The 17,340-nt window shown below is 32.6% G+C and overlaps 1 protein-coding gene across 1 annotated transcript; it reads right to left on the reverse strand.

Moving 5' to 3' along the window:
- Positions 1–46: 46 nt before the first annotated feature.
- LOC115971879 (NADP-dependent malic enzyme) lies at positions 47–6,546 on the reverse strand. Its single transcript, XM_031091980.1, has 20 exons — positions 6,416–6,546; positions 5,839–6,044; positions 4,788–4,908; positions 4,619–4,693; positions 3,880–4,031; positions 3,685–3,790; positions 3,488–3,553; positions 2,755–2,850; positions 2,566–2,637; positions 2,381–2,464; positions 2,189–2,287; positions 1,820–1,867; positions 1,686–1,739; positions 1,478–1,576; positions 1,299–1,388; positions 1,137–1,214; positions 938–1,012; positions 757–847; positions 448–576; positions 47–367 (listed from the first exon to the last, which is right to left on the reverse strand). Exons 1-20 carry the CDS (start codon positions 6,443–6,445, stop codon positions 279–281), a joined length of 1,860 nt encoding a protein of 619 aa, XP_030947840.1. The 5' UTR covers positions 6,446–6,546; the 3' UTR covers positions 47–278.
- Positions 6,547–17,340: the final 10,794 nt, after the last annotated feature.

Consider the following 17,340-nt stretch of genomic DNA (forward strand, 5'->3'; position numbering starts at 1 on the left):
GCAACCGGCGCGCGCACACACACATCAGTCAATTGCCATCAGAGTATAGTTATAATGAATCCTTCTGATATATGAATATTATTCATTAGATACGGAGTTTGAAAACATTGAAATCTCTCCCTCTTGAAATGAAAATAGATATAAGAAAATTTTCAGTCCCGACATAGGGACTTAACTATAATTTATGAACTAGAAGACTAAAGAAAAACCAATAAAGAAAAGAGAAAAGGACAAAACTTGAAAGTCGGAGAGGTTGCAGATTACAAAGTGCAGGAATTTCAACGATAGCTGCGGTAGATTGGGCTGTACATGCAGCTCTCTGCATACTTAACAAGATCCTTAGGACGAGGGAGACGAGAAGCAAGACCTGGAAAGCAATCACAGTATAGCATTATTAAAAAGTTGAAGGCGTCTTTTATGACCTGAACATATCAGAGAGAAACTCACCAAGTTCGTATGTCTTAGCAGCGACTTTAGCAGCAATGTGAGCTGATATCTTTCTGATATTGGTGAATGGTGGGTAAATCAATCCCTTATCGAAGTTTTCTTGTGCCACTTGCACAGCCAAAGCTTCCGCTGTTACAATGGAAAAGATGGAAGTAGTTAAACCATTAAGATTCATATAAAACAAATGAAAAAGAGGAAAGAAGAAAAACAGTGAAGAAGCATGTTTCCTTATAAGTTATTACAATGAAAATTTCAAACAAGTATATGCATCATCAAGTTATAATTTAATAATTCTTTAAATGTGCTTACAGGCTGCCAAAAGCATGTCATCATGCACACGAATTGCACCAGAGATGATCAAACCCAAACCGAAACCAGGAAAGATGTAAGCATTGTTGGCCTGAATGAAATGAATAAGAAGTAAGCCCATAATATCTTTGTAAATTTAAGGCAAATAGGATCATATACAATAACATAATTAGTCTGGTACCTGGCCAGGCACAAAAACTTTCCCATCATACTCAACAGGGTCAAATGGGCTTCCACTAGCAAAGATTGCTCGACCCTGCATATTGATAGAGGACAAAGGTGACAGATGGTCAAAAAAGGTGTTATGCTAGTTCATTTAGCCATAATATCCACACCATATGCAAGAAATGAAACCCAAGAAAAAAGAAATATAGTTTTACCTTACTCCATGTATAAGCTTCTTCAGCTGTACACTCAGATTGTGAAGTTGGGTTGGAGAGAGCAAGAATGAGAGGTTTCTACAAGCCAATCACAGAAATCATTGTCAGATTCTTACTATCAGATATCAAAATAAATATATTATATGGAGCGGCTGAGAGAACCTTATTAAAGGATGACATGGCCTCAACCACCTCCTTTGTAAAAGTCTTTCCTACTCCCGAGGATCCTATCAGCACTGTTGGCTTGATTGCCTGATAAATTGGAATGTAATGTAAGGAAAAAATCTTTATAAGGTATCCTTTTTATAGACATGTAGCATTATCCAAGACAGTTTTCATACCTTGACAGCATCTAAGAGCGCCTTAACAGGTTCATGCTCATGAGCCCATGGCTTCTTAAAGTGCTGAAGTGACTCCTTACGGGAGCTAACAATCAGTCCCTGCAACCAAGTTAACACACCAGTTGTAAGTGACTAAAAGAAATTTAAAAAATATTGTAGAAGCTATTTTTCTTTTCCAAGCATGGAAGTCGGATCAGGTTTTTATTACCCTTGAGTCCACAAGCCAAATCTTCTTGCGTGTTTCTTCCAACGGAGCTTTTGTCTGTGAAGAAAATAAATCATATTAATCACAAATGCTTTACTGAAGAAAATAAAAAAACGATATGATGGAGAAATTAATACCTGTTTTGAAATCTCAAGTGCTATAAGCTCTGCTATACCAGTTCCAGCCTTCAATTGAAAAGAGACAACAGTGAGAAAGAACAGCCAATTGGATAGAGTACTTATGAACATAAACAAGAATAGATGGTATCTATCTATGCATCTGTATGTACACATTAGAAAATAGGATCAATGAAGCAAGCATGGACTCATCAAGTTAGAAGGTGCTTGAACTGAGATGGAGACTAAAGTAGGTAGACTCAGCAAGATGTATCAAAGTGCAGTACATTGGAATTATATCTTTTAAATTGATCTTAGTTTCACCAATGAAAGAAAAATGAAGGAAAGACAAAAGGGAAATCTCTAAAAGCAAATGTGTTTGAGCCTTACTTCTCCAGCACCCAGGAATAAGAAAGTGTGGTCAGCTAAGGTTCCACCAACTAATTTCAGAGCTGCAATAAGTCCTGCTAACACTACAGATGCTGTACCCTGAATCAAATTGAAAGAAATCACATTTTAGAAAAATATTCACCAAATTGAAAATAAAATGACCAACATTTAAAAAGTTTTTGAACATCTTACCTGTATATCATCATTAAAGACAAGATGAGTTGAGCGGTATCGTGACAGCAGCTCAAATGCATTATGGTTAGCAAAATCTTCGAACTGAGAAAAAAGGTTATATGTATTAGGAAAAAATGCAATCATATGAAACAACTCAGAAGTTCAGAACACTAAAAGAATTAGTTTGTTATAATGATATAGACCTGTACTAGAACTTTCTCCCCATAGTTCTGTTTAACTGCACTCATGAACTCATCAAGAAGCTCAGCATATTCCTGAATCAGAAAAGTGAAAAACTATCTCAATAAAACAGAATTTACATATTTCATAATAGTTTTTACAATAGTTAAACACATTGCACTCAAAGGAAGAAGACAAGAATATTGTAAAACCTGCCCAGTTGCCCTCTTGTGCCTAAGACCAATGTAAAACTCATCCTTCAACAGCTGCTCATTGTTTGTGCCGACGTCAATAGTTACAGGCAAGCACTGCAGACAATAAATACAGATGGTAAATTATCAGCAACAATAGTGAACCACTCTATTACTTGGTCAAGCTGTTGATGAAATAACTAATCTAGGTCCAACTTGCAAGGCATTTAACTTCCAAGTCTTCAGAAGAGGAATTTATGAAATTAAAGTGTGGCCATAACCTACCAACTTTGGGCCCGATTGTTCAAGAAGACATAAGCAAATTTAGGATATGGGAACTTCTTCTTTTTTTGCTAAGTAACTCACACATCCCACCAGACATGAACACAAGACCTCACCCACCAGCGCATTAGGGTGGAACTGTTATTTGACCTTGCTAGGAAGGATTTGAAATTTGAGAAAGAAATATTAAAATTATGAAATTAATTCAAACCTATTTGCGATATTTTTGCTGCATCTAATTCACTTGCACCTTATTATACTGCGAAGGACATATTTGGTAATGATTGATGAAGTATTTGAGTATTATTAAGAGCTTATTTCAAAACAAAAGCATATTGCTATAAATAACACCAAGAACCTTAAGTTTAAAGTCATAATACAAGAAGTCTTTGTTGATAAATTAAAGGAACATAAGAAGAAACTTTGTAAAAGTCCATTAAACCAAAAAGAGAGCAGGTAGAATAGTGCTTACTGCTGAAGGACGAATTCCTCCTAGTGCTGTATATAAAGAAAGTTTTCCAACAGGAATTCCCATTCCCTGAAGAAAATCGAAATGATCATGTCAAAGAAGTTGATTGTAAACTCAACTATGAGATAAGAAATGGTGACTATGAGTTCCATGATCTATCCATACAGATTGAAATTCAAACTGAACTAGACGTGCCATACCTGGCATCCAAGATCCCCAAGCCCCAATATACGCTCACCATCAGTCACAACAATAACTTGAATACTCTTCTCTGGCCAATTTTTCAAGACTTCAAGAATCTTCCCCCTGAAAAATTGAATCATTCATTAATTATCTGCTTCAATGCTATGCAGAGGATTAAAAATAGATATGTATTCACTATTCAGAAAGCATACTTCTCTTTCAAACTGATGTATAGGCCCTGGGGACGACTGAAAATACTCCCATATTTCTGGCAAGCCTCACCAACAGTTGGAGTGTACACAACTGGAAGCAGTTCCTCAACATTATCTATTAGAAGCTTGTAAAACAGCCTTTCATTTCTCTCCTGTACAATACAATCAAATGGCACTAGAAAGCTTCAGTAGTAGTTACTTAAGATATTGGTTTCACCACATCAGTCAGGATTAGCAACACTCAAAAGCATATCAGATTTTAAATGACCTATAGTTTATCAAAATTTCATCTATTCAAAGGCATGTGGATTACTTCAACTTCTTCTAAAGAGTATATGAACAACGGATGCTTTTACAATTGACCAATAGAAACCCTAATGTGATGGAATTTGGACTAATACCAAAACAAAAGAAAAAAGAGAATCCTTTCAAATTTAAGTTCATTATCTCAAATATATTTAAACCAAAAGTAGTGCAACTCAACTGTCACATTCCTAGTGTTTCCAACCAAAAGGTACAGGGTTCAAATCCCCCCTCTCTAACTATCAAATTATCAAATAAATAAAGGACTTTCATAGGTTAAAATTGTATTAGTAATGTAAACTTACATTGTAGATACATAAAATGTGTACACTGTTATATATACACATTTGCAAAAAGCGTACAATATGAACTAAGAATTTTCCATAAATAAATAACCCTTTAGAAAACAATGTAAATTAGACGGGTGAACAATTACCTGAAGATCCATCATGGCCATGTACCTATGCAATGGAACATCATATTTTCGAAGATTATGCATTAACTTCTTTTCCTAAACACCATAAATGTAACAGTAATAAGCACAAATTAGCAAATTAGCAAGCACAAATTTCCTAATTAGCATAAACTAAGTGTAGTCAAGTAACCTGAAGCTCCTGAGTGAACACAGCTGGAGGGAGAAGGCCACGCAAGTAATGGGCATCTCTCTCTTTCTCATTGAAGCCAAGCCCTTTGTTGTGGTGTGGATCCCGCAGCAAGGTGTATCCACTGTAACACAAATAAGGCTTATAAAAAAATTCCAAATTCTGCAAAGCTAATGGTTTTGGTATATAATAGTATAATACCATTACCTACAAAAATGGTTTCAGCAACCAAGAAATAAAAGTGCCAAAGAGGAACAGAGAAAAAAAAGTTCAATGAAGGAACAAACAAGCCATTGTAACCGGCTAGTCTATACAATTGGAAGAAAATTGAAAGGAAAACTATGTGAAATGAACACATTTTTATTTTTATTTTTCTTTTTGTTTTAAAAAGGTAAGAAGGTATAACTATTTGATTCAGACCCAAAATAAAAAACCATTAAATGAAACAGCAAAAATTTAACAATAACCGTAAATAATTAGGCCTGTATTTAGCTTTGTTCTTTGGAAATTAATGCTGCATCGGACAAAATAGAAAAGGCACTTTGTGTCTTACATGTAATAATTATATTTATATATACTTTATTAGTCTATTCTATCACTTGACCATCAGAAATTTCAAATGTAATTTCTTTTTCTTTTTTTTTGGTTAAAATTTCTAATGTAATTTCTAAATGGTAAAAAAGATCCAGAAAACAACAACAATAATAAATTAATAAAAGCTTTACCACCAAACTCCTATACGTATAGAAAGCCTAAATAAACAAAGAACCAAAAAATAATTATAAGAAAAAAAAAAAAAAAACATTTTTCCTTTGCCTGAAAGAAATAAAGAAAAGAAAACTAAGCAGAATTTACAAAGCATCAAGAAAAAAAAATATCAAAATGAACTTCAAAACCCCACACAATGTGAAGACAACACAGAATATACAGCCAAATTTTATTAAAAAGAAAAGCTATATAAAAATTATACAAAATAAAGTACATACAAACAAATAAAAAAGTTAATAATCTCAATCTGTGTGTGTGTGGTCTCAGTATTCTCATCATGTCTCACCTAGAAACAGAGACGGTCCAGGGAGTAACAAGCTGATCTTCAGTGGCACTATCCTCACCATACACGTCCTCAACACCCCCTCCAAAACCAGCCTTACCTTCTTCTTCCACCACTGGATAATCTCCACCGTTCATTATTACTGTCTTCTCCATCAATGCAACAAAAAATTTCCTCACTACTCTCCTTCTTTCAACACCCACAACTTTCTGCAAATAGCACAATATATGCTCTCAAGTCTCAACAAAACAAAAAAAACAGTTTGCGTATGTTCAAAACCAAGAAACCAAACCCTATTTTTATAGGCTTCCTTTTCCTGTTTCTGGTGACGGTATTGCGTATAGGGTTGAAAAACACGACATGGGTTTGTTTCATTCGTCAAAGAGAATTTTTTTAAACAACGTGGACTACCACCACCACGTGTATAAATAATAAATATTAGTAAAACGAATCCAGAAGATCTTTAATAGTTTATAGTGGAAGCCGTAGGATTTTTTTTCCTTTTTAGAAAATGAGATTGTCAGAGAGAAATAAAATTATTATACCAAAAAAGTTACATCGTGTTCACATTGTTTCGTACCAGAATATTGCTTCTGTTCAACGGTATCATAATGTAGGAACCCGTGTGAATGGCAGGCAAAGAATAGTAGTACACTCCGCGTTGTTTTTAGAGAGAGAGAGAGAAACTTTGTTGAGAGAGAAAATTTAATATTGTTAAAGAAAAAGAAAAAAAAAAAACATTCATTTTCATGTCCTATATTTTATCAATCCGTGTCTCTCGCTGTGTCTATAAATATCCCGCGAAATACTTTTACGGGTAGATATAGTGTGTGGTAGTGACTGGGGAAGGTGTTGACACGTGTACGGTGAAGATAGTGCCACGGATGATCTGCTGGTCAACCCTTAGACTCTCTTACTTTGTTGCTACTTGCTAGGTTGATTAAGATTTCGGGTATTTAATTCAATCGGCCAATTTTTTTTTTTTTTTATTGACATCTTGACTTCCTTTTTTAATTATTATTATCATTACTTCTTCCGTGTGATACAAGAAAAATCTGTCATTCTACAAATCTCCATATTAAAGGCTATATATAAGTTCCCAAGCACTTATTAGCTACTCTCAAAATACAACAACAAAAAAAAAATATGCCTATTTAGAAAGATGATTTTTGAAATTATGCTTTTGAACCTCCATGGGGTATTTACGTTCAGATTGGATATGGCTTAGATGCATATTTTGGAGTCCTATTCAATAATATTGATTCAAATGGAAGTTCTGTTAAAAGGTGGGTAAAACAGAATTGAGAACTTTAAGGTCGGCAACCCAACCTTCCATAGAGTTCTCAATTCTATTTTTGTGGTATTTGGGTACTCACTAAAATAAAAAGCTTTCTTTCTAGACTTTTAATGAAAAAAATAAAATAAAACAGAAATATTTCATTACTGTTTTTTCTATAAATATTTCGTTGATATTCTATTCTCATTTGGGAAATATTGTTCTCTCTCTCTCTCTATATATATATATATATTATCCATGTATTGTAGGACTTAATCAATAATCAATTATTAAAATTATGAGGAATATTTATTTAATTTTATAATGAAATAGATGATGGCAAGAGTACTCTTATAACTCAATTAATTAGTATTTCTTGGTGTTTTCAATAGAGATATTTATAATTCAAATCCTCCTCTCCTCCAATTGTAACTATCGAATTATAAAATAAAAAAAGAAAAATAAATAAATAAATCACTTCAAGTTACAAGATGAATTGAATGCACGTCAAGTAAGTCTAAATTTATAGTATCCATGTATTATACGTCTTAATCAAGAATCATATATAAATTATGAAAGTTATTGTATTATTTTTATTAAAATTAAATAATAAAATAGATGATCAATATAAGAAATACAAAAATTATTTGAAGTTACATGATAAATGCACATCATAAAAATTTAAATTTTCAAAAAAGAAAAAATCATGATTAGAAAATAATCTAAAATAAATAAAGAAACTTTTTTCAAATGTAATTGTGAATAAATTGGAATGGTATTTTAAATTTTTCTTAAAATTTGGTTATTAGGTTTTACTCATAATAAAGTTGATAATTTTAACGTACTTCTATTAAGTTACATGATGAAATTATCATATACAACTTGTAATACTTATATCCCAATTGCACTAAATTGTAGTTTAGAAGTGTTTTGATATTAATATCCCAAAGTGCGTCGTATAGCCACGTTTTTCTAACCTATAACCGCGTTTTAAAAACATGGCTATAGAATGTTTTTTTGTAGTGATTTGAGAATACATTAGAAACAAGCACTATAATAATTTTTTTTTTTTTTTTTGAGAAACAGCACTATAATAATTTCAAACATGTACATAACTCTAGTAATAACCAAACATGATATGTATAGTAAGAAAAAAGTTATAGGATGCTCTAAGAACTATTTTTAGAAACTTTTTGATTAATTTTGTAAAAAGTTGTAATAACAAAAAAGAGAAAATTGCAGCAAATGTAATCCTAATTTTAGTGCTTATTTTTCTGTCCTCTGCATCTTAGAGATCTTGAGTTAGGTTCGCAAGCCAAACCCTTAATTATGAATGAATCAACTTCAGCATGGGTCTTATCATGCCTGTCGAGTTAAAGGACAGGCTGCAACACGCGGTATGACCAAACCAATGGATTATTGTCGTTGTTTTGTAATGGCGTTGCACAAAGTTAAGAGAAACTTTCCTTCTCAAAAAAGTTAAGAGAAACTGGTAGCCACAAACCGACCTTATTTTAGTGCTCATATAGTCATATTTATTATGACTAGTATTATTCACAAGGGACCCCCTTATGCCATTTTGTTTGTGAATATATGGGCTAGCTAGCCTAGCTTGCATTGCTGTTTTAACTTTTAATATACGACCTTTGATTAATGACCTAACACGTACGGCCTTGAAAAACATTGAGGACATTGGTTTCATGACTTGGTTCTAACCTAATCGAAGAGACATTTCATCTTAGATGTATTGATTTACAATATATTTGATAATTTGGATTTATAATAGAAAAAAAAAAAAGGAAAGAGATTAATTAATCCAACGAGTTACTTATGTGATGAATTTTGATATTAAAAAAAAAAAAAAAAAAAAAAAAAAACTTGTACTTACTTATATTAACAAGACTTAAGCCTATGATTTTCATCGATAAAATAAATATATGTATATTTGTATACTTTAATCAAGCCATTATTTTCAAATTATTTTTATATAAATTAATCATTAGAGAAATTGAAATTTACCATGCCCCTTTTATAACGGCTACATATTTTGCACCGGCAATGATGCAGTATTGACTTTTAAAACCAATATTAATCATGCTTAAACTAATGCTCTCATCTTCACAAAGAAAGAAACTTTGCCACTCATCAATTTACTAATTCAGAGTATAATTCTGGTAGGTAAAAAAAATTCAGAGTTTTCACATATTGTCAAGTGATCTTAATTATGACTCTTCTGTGAGTCATTAACTACCTTTTGTTCTAATTTTATCTTCTACGTTATGTTGGTGGGCTGAAGTTGTTGGTGACTCTGACTAGTACAATTCATTGAAATCAACGGGAACCTACAATGCAAGAAGACCGGACCTGGTCATTCTCACCCAGCTCTTTGTGGGGCTTTTTGACTAAGACTATATTTTAAGCACTTTTTTAAAGTCTTTCTCTACTTTTGGTGGACGCAAACCATTTTTCAATCTTCAAATTTTGGCTTTCAGACCCAAATCCGTCCTTATCTTCGAGTCTATTCAATATTGAAGGGCATAAATAACGAACAACTTACTGTTTTTGTCAAAAGTGCAATGTACATGTAGTCCATATTAATATGGAGTTGTTATTGAATTCATTTTCGCCCCAACCCGTCAATGCCTTTTTAGTTTATTCATGTACTTCTCCTTAAAAAAATCATAGTTATATATATAATTCTAGTATTGGGTGAGAGATAATTTAAACTTTGAATATTTTTATTGGAAATATTAATATATATCAATTGAGTTACAAAATTTTCAACAATTCAAATTTTTTTTTTTTTTTTTTATAGAAATAAATCAGAGAGTTGAATTTGAAGAGTTGCGACTTGCAATGACAATACTTTCTTGAATGCTAAATGTTCAACCAAAATTTTTTTATTATAAAAAAATAAAAACATATAAAATTTTATACTTTAAAGAAAATGAGATGACAGACCTAAACTTTTTTCCCCCTAGAGAAAGGAATCTGTCTAATATATACTACACGATCATGTACTTTTTAGTTTATTTATGTACTTCGCCTTAAACAAACCATAGCTATATATATAAATAAATATATATATATATATATATATATATGAGTTAAATATATATATATATATATGAGTTAAATATATATATATATATATATATATATATATATGAGTTAGGTTTAAGTTACACTTGATATAACTATAAGTAATGTTACACTACTCGATAAATTCTTATTAAATTCATATTTTAAGAATTTTACCGTTGAATTACATGTTCTATATGTGCTTAACATGCATGCCAATTTTTATGTCAATCGAATGTTATTTATCATGTGATCCATAAACTCATCTTTTATGAATTATTTTTAACTACAAACACTTGAATTCAAACAATTAATTGATAACATGACTATTGATTTTTTTTATCACCGTGACATTTCATAAGCATGGAGAGTATATAAATATAATGTAATCCAACTGTAAATTTGTCAAAATTCGCATATAATAATAAGTTATTAAGTGGTGTAATATCACTTAGAGTTAAACTAGGTGTAACTTGATCACCGTGAATTATATATATATATATATATAATTCCAATATTGAGTGAGAGATAATTTAAACTTTGAAATTTTTTATTGGAAATAATAAAATATGTTAATTGGGTTACAAAACTTTCAATAATTTAAAGAATTTTATTTTATTTTATTTTTATATAAAAACAAATCAGAGAGTTGAATTTGAAGAGTTGCGACTTGCGATGACAATACTTTCTTGCAAATTTTTTATTATAAAAAAATGTAAAACTTTATACTTTCAAGAAAATGGGATGACAGACTTAAACTTTTTTTCCCCTAGAGAAAGGGATCTGGCTAAAATCTAAACTACACTATCAAAATTTAGGTTAATTGTCATTTTCGTTAAAATCATTTTTCCAATTCAAGTTCATATTTATAACGAATGGTCCTTTCCTATTCCATTACGTTTAAAAGAAGTTGTCATTCATCAATTCATGCACGAAATCTTTAGATTTTCCCAATTCAAGTTCATATTTATAAGTTATAACGAATGGTCCTTTCCTATTCCATTACGTTTTTTAAAAAAATGTCATTCATCAATTCATGCACGAAACCTTTGGCTTTGGGTTGTCACCACTTGGGTTTTCCATTCATATTGGTTCAATTTTTTTTCTTTTTCTTTTTCGAAAGAGTTTCAATCTATAGAGTCTGCTCATGATGATAGCTTTTTATTATCAGACCAAGACACTAAATCAATTCTTTAGTGTAGGCGGAGATTGAACTCAAGATCTCTTATTCAACTATCAGAGACTTTACCAATTGAGCTAACTGGAATCCACGGTTTAATTCCTTACATTTTAAATTATCCTTTCATTATGATCCTATGCCTATAAAAAAAGGCGAAAACCACATTTTCGTCCCTACATTTTCACGCGATTCCCACTTTGATCCCTATTTTTTATTTTCACCGCTTTTACTTCTTATTTAGAAAGATGTCATCCATTTTAGTCATTTCCGTTAGTGCCCTAACGGCAAAACCCTAAATGGCAAACGAAACTATTAAAATAATAATAATAAATTATATTTTGGCATTAAAAAATGCCACATTAGCATATAAATTTAAAAAATCAATTTATTAATTTTAACTAAATAAAAAAAAAATCAAAACTGTGGGGACCGTTCGATCAATAGGCCCATAAAGTTTAGAATTGATTTAGGATTGTTGGGCCCGTGGCCCATCCGAGGATGCATATCCGTCCGAGGAAGCCAAGTCAGGTCATAAGGAAGTTACTGAAGGGGGATGGTAGTCAACATCACAAGGGTAGGGTTCTGCATATCCGTCCGAGGACACCCTACTCCTCGGCAGTATGCGTCCGAGGACGATCAGGACGTGGTCTTATTGCAACCAGACCTCAGAATTAGGTCACCGTAAAGGATAGAATAACCGACCAAGGATGAAAGAGATAAGGCAAACAAATATCTATAACTACAGCTGCCTCCGCATTAATGACCTCTCAACCAACTCTCTGGCCGCATTAATGTGGAGGTAGTACCTGAACAGTAAGGAAGCAGCCTTACAGCTGCCCATAGGAAGTTCCAGGAGGTGCTAGATAGGACAGAAAGAAATCCTCCGAACCTAACCTACACGTATGCGGTAAGGATGGAACACAAAGGGGGGGTATATAAACTAAAAGAAGAGCATGAAGAAAAGGGGATCGGAACAGAAAAAGAAAAGGGAGAGAAACATAGACAAAAAAGAAGAGAGCAAAAGTAGAGAAAAAGAATTGCATTGGTCACTAAAGAAAACGATCGTTGTACCAACTTTAGACCTTTAATATACTTGAGAGTGAATTTTTTTAAGGGAGACCACTGTTAACCTAGTTCTTTACACCCACGCTCTACAAATCATATTGTTTGGGCCTTTTTACGTGCGAACCCAACCCTGTTACGGTTCATTACAAAATCGCGTCCTTACAAAAACAAAATTAAAAATAAAAATTCACATGAATTAAGATATAAAAGTATCTTGAACAAGAACATCAACTTAGATTTAAGAACTCAAAATTAAAAACCAAAAATCACAAATAACTTAGAAAATAAGAACACAAGATTGAAGACCCAAAACCCATCCGATGATCAAACCCCAGCAATCCAAAACAAAGATCCTGAACCAATCTCACTCTTCTCTCCCAAAACCACTACCACCACCACCGACTCTCACTTCCATGTCTTCTCTCGCTGAGCCCCAAAGCAAAACAAGAAGAACATCCACAAGCGCCAAATCACTCTTGAAAAGTCCTAGAAATAGACATAATTAGCCAAAACCCAGAAATACCATAGATTTGTTATAAATAAAATAAAAATAAAAAAAGATTTTTAAAAAATCTAATGTGAGATAAGGGAAAAAACCCAGATTGAGCACCCAAAATTTTCAAAACCCAAAGAATACAAACCCAAAAAATTAACACAAACCCAGAAAATCAAACACAAAAACACAAGAAAATCAAACCTAGAACACACGAGCACAAACCTAGAAAATCAAACACAACTCCCACCCAAATTTGAACAAAATACCCACAAAACCATTAACCCAACACACCTCAAACTCTTTTTGTCAGAAAATCCCCTTGATCGAACCTTAAGCCCTCCTCACCAACCCATATTTGAACAAGGTGAGAACCCAGATCAACAAAAATCATAAGCCACAAAGCCACCATCGGAGTGTGCCACCACCTATCTCCACTGAAATCTCCACCTCTGACTTGAGAGATAGAGAGATGAAATAGAGAAAGTCTCACTGATTTGAGACAAAAACAACCCATTGATTCGGAGCACCCATTGATCTGAGGCAGAGACCCACCGATCTAAGAGAGATAACCACTAATCTTAGAGAGAGAGAGAGAGAGAGAGGTTTTGGGTCTTTAGCTTGAGTGAGTTTGAGATATAAGAGAGTTCGAGATGAGAGAGACGAAGATATGGGAAAATAAGTAAATAAATAACAATGACTGGGTTTTTCAGCTAATATTGTGTTTGGTTGCCAACAAAATAATGACTGGGTGTGTGTTCTTGTCTGTTCTTACTCAAAATAAAGTTAGATCTCAATTTATATTATTTTTTGTTTTTATTTCTGTTTTTTCCTTTAGTTAAAATTCATAAATTAATTTTTTGTTTTTAAAAGATGACGTGGCATTTTTAAAATGCTAAATAAAATATTATATTATTATTTTAATGTTGATGTCGGCATTTAGTGTGCTAGCGATGCACTCCGTCTGCCACTTAGGATTTTGCTGTTAGGGCACTGACAAAAAGGACTAAAATGAATGATGTTTTTCTAAATAGGAAGTAAAAGCGGTGAAAATAAAAGATAGGAACCAAAGTGGGAATCGCGTGAAAATATAGGGACGAAAATGTAGTTTTCGCTATAAAAAAATGATGAATAACATAACATTCTTGAAGTACTAGTTCCAACTTCCATATATGTTTTGTCTTGCAATTTCTCTATATTGTTTGGTTATTTGTTTCATTTTACTACTCATTATCATTTTAAAAAATCTCTAACCAACCGTTAAAACAAAAGTAACACATCTTTTGTTCTTCTACATGAAAATCTATCCATATATATGACACTCATCAAGTTAGTACAAATCTCGATTCTCACAAAAAAAAAAAAAAAAAACTATTTCTGAAAAATACTACAAACACAACAATTTTGACAATAAATTTCACACAATGATTGTTGAATTGATAGTTTATTATTGATTCTTATAAGATCTCACTACTAACACTACTTTATTATCTACCATTTACCACTTGTCACCTCACATAAGTAGGAAATTTGTTATCAATTTTAATGTGCATCTAGACTTATTGTATCACTTATCAGTTGATGCATGCCTATAGATTTTAGTAGGGGTGTTCGCAGTGCGGTACGGTGCTGTTTTTGGTCATTTTTAGCACCGCACTTTGCAGTGCGATTTAGCTAAAACCATAACTGCACCGCACATTATTTTTGCAGTCACATGTGTGGTGCGGTGCAATTTAAAGTTTAGCTAAAACCATAACCGCACCGCACCTCATTTTTGCGGTCACATATGCGGTGTAGTATATAAGATGCGGTTTGAATTATTTGAAATTGGTATATATTTCAAATTTTGGGTTTTTTCTACCTAGCCCAAAACTAATTTTTCCCTTTATTTTGGTCAAAGTTTTAAACTATTGAGCTAGTTTTTCTTTATTTTGGATTGGCTTTCTTAATCAACACTTGCTAGGGTTATCAAACTTTTTTTTTTTTTTGGAAAACTAGAGTTATTAAACTATTAATAATATATTTAATATTAAAAATAATTAAATATATTAATATATAGAGAGGGTGCGGTGCGGTATGGTTTGTGCGGTTTTCTTATTATAAAACCGCAAACTGCACTGCACCATGCGGTGCGGTGCATTATTACTTGCAGTGCGGTGCAGTTATACTATTTTGCGGACGGTTTTGGTGCGGTTTGTGTGGTTTATGTGGTTTGGTGAACACCCCTAGATTTTAGTGTATATAGAATGGATTTAAATTTCTCTTCTGATATGGTTTTATGGTATAAATTTTATAACAACTTGTTTGCCAATGGAAATGAATAACATATAAACAACAATTCTTTATTTGCTTACCTTGTCCTTAATCAAACTTACATATAGGTAGGAACCTTGTAAGTGATTTACATTGTCTTATATTGCCGATTATGAACAAAAAATTAATGAAACTCGCACAACGGTGTTTGTTATATGAACATAACACACAATATTCACATCCTAATTCGCTATTAGAAATTGAGAGAGAGAGAGAGAGAGAGAGAGAGAGAGATTTCCTTCTGTGTAGTTCTCTACAAACCACCCTAGTTTATTCTCTAACAATAATGTGTAATGTCCTACTCAAACACACATCCACCCCCTTCAAGAAATGTCACGACCTTCTTAATTAACAGTTGCAACATTTGCCAAATATTGTAATCCTTCGCTAAAAGTCACACATTTTCACCAAATGACATGCACTTTCATAAAGTTAATCACTCCCTTTTACCAAGTCTTAACTCTTCGTTGTGAACTGGATCAGGCCCATTATAGGCATACTCATTGGGTTCTTCACCACCCAATATTTATAACATTTCCCATTTGCACATATTTGGCACTGGGCAACTAGGCAATACGTTCTCATATCAATTTTTAACATCATTCATACTTTGCAAGTAGGTTGTGCAACTAGCGAGTTCAACCTTAAGAAAAGTTGGAAGCATTAAAATAATTCTTATGATGGATTAGGATAACACGTTAAAAACATCCCTATTAGTGTCTCAATTTGCCTTGGATATTCATTCGGTCACATTGGATTTAACACCGATGATCCTTCTTTAACTCAATCATTTTAGAGCCGTGTTAAAGCCTACTAACTGTTACGCATTCTCGATTAAGTCATAACGTTCAAGAAGTAACACGATTTGTCAACTAGGAGTACAAAACATGGATATACTATCAAATAGTTTTTTTTTTTTTTTTTTTTTGAGATAGTTTCATCCTATAGCGTCCATTCTTAATAATAGTTTTTTATCATCAGATCAATATATCAATCGGTTTTTTTGTGTAAATAGGGATTGATTCCTAGATCTTTTATTCAACTATTAGAGATTTTGCCCGTTGAGTTAACTGGAACCCATTGAGACTTTATCAAATAGTCTTCATTTGCTCTCATGTTACTTAAGTTTAGTTCAATAATTTCCTTAGTCATGTCTCTTTAGATCGCATCATCCATGACAATATACAACATGCTAGAGTAACAATCATTTAATTCTCTACCTTGTAACATAATCGAAATCATGTAGGATATATTTGGTGTATGTATATTGTATAATGACCTACAAGACTCACCTCTCATGGTGATAAAAAAAAGTACATGTAGTATGAGTTTACATGCTATAGTGGAGTTATCATTTTCAAAATGTGTATGTCCAATTTCTTTACAACACAATATAAATCTTATTTTAGATATTGTCCACGTGTCTACATGTCCTTTATTTGCTCATCTCCTTAGGTGCTAAATTAAGATTTTGCATGTAGCCAATTACAAGCTACATGGATTATGAGCTATTCATGCAGAGTCTTAATTAACATAACATGCATATTAAAGACGTCACCTTAGTGAATGCGACATTTATATACAATATGTCTCCTATTTATTTAATCTCAAGAGGAAACTTATATTAACTTTCACCATAAAACCCAAAACGTACACATGGTGATTGTGTGTGCTCTCTAGCATTTATAGTTAATGCCACAATGATTATAGAACACATTAATATGCACTCATGAATGACCAATATCATCGAATAGATGCATCAATTGCATTGTATGGTCAACCACAAACACTTAATCTACATGTCGAAGTAGTGTTTTGGAACCATTCCTCTTGATTATCAAGCATGCATGGCAATTCATGTGCTTGCTTTGAAAAATGGCCTACTGTATATATGGTTGTGTTACTAAAAATGCTATCGAAAATATCCGCCAACATTTGGCTCATACAAAAAATCACAAAATTGTACCTATTTCTCATATAGATATTATGGGCTTAACCAAGCTAGAATTTGCCAATTTGGGCCTTTAGAAATGAGGCTGCTGTACAAACATAGATCCCCATGAAGCCATTTTTGTGCTTCCCACCGTCCTGTTGATT

The sequence above is a fragment of the Quercus lobata genome, chromosome 12 (assembly GCF_001633185.2).
Source record: "Quercus lobata isolate SW786 chromosome 12, ValleyOak3.0 Primary Assembly, whole genome shotgun sequence".
In the NCBI taxonomy this organism is placed as follows: domain Eukaryota; kingdom Viridiplantae; phylum Streptophyta; class Magnoliopsida; order Fagales; family Fagaceae; genus Quercus; species Quercus lobata.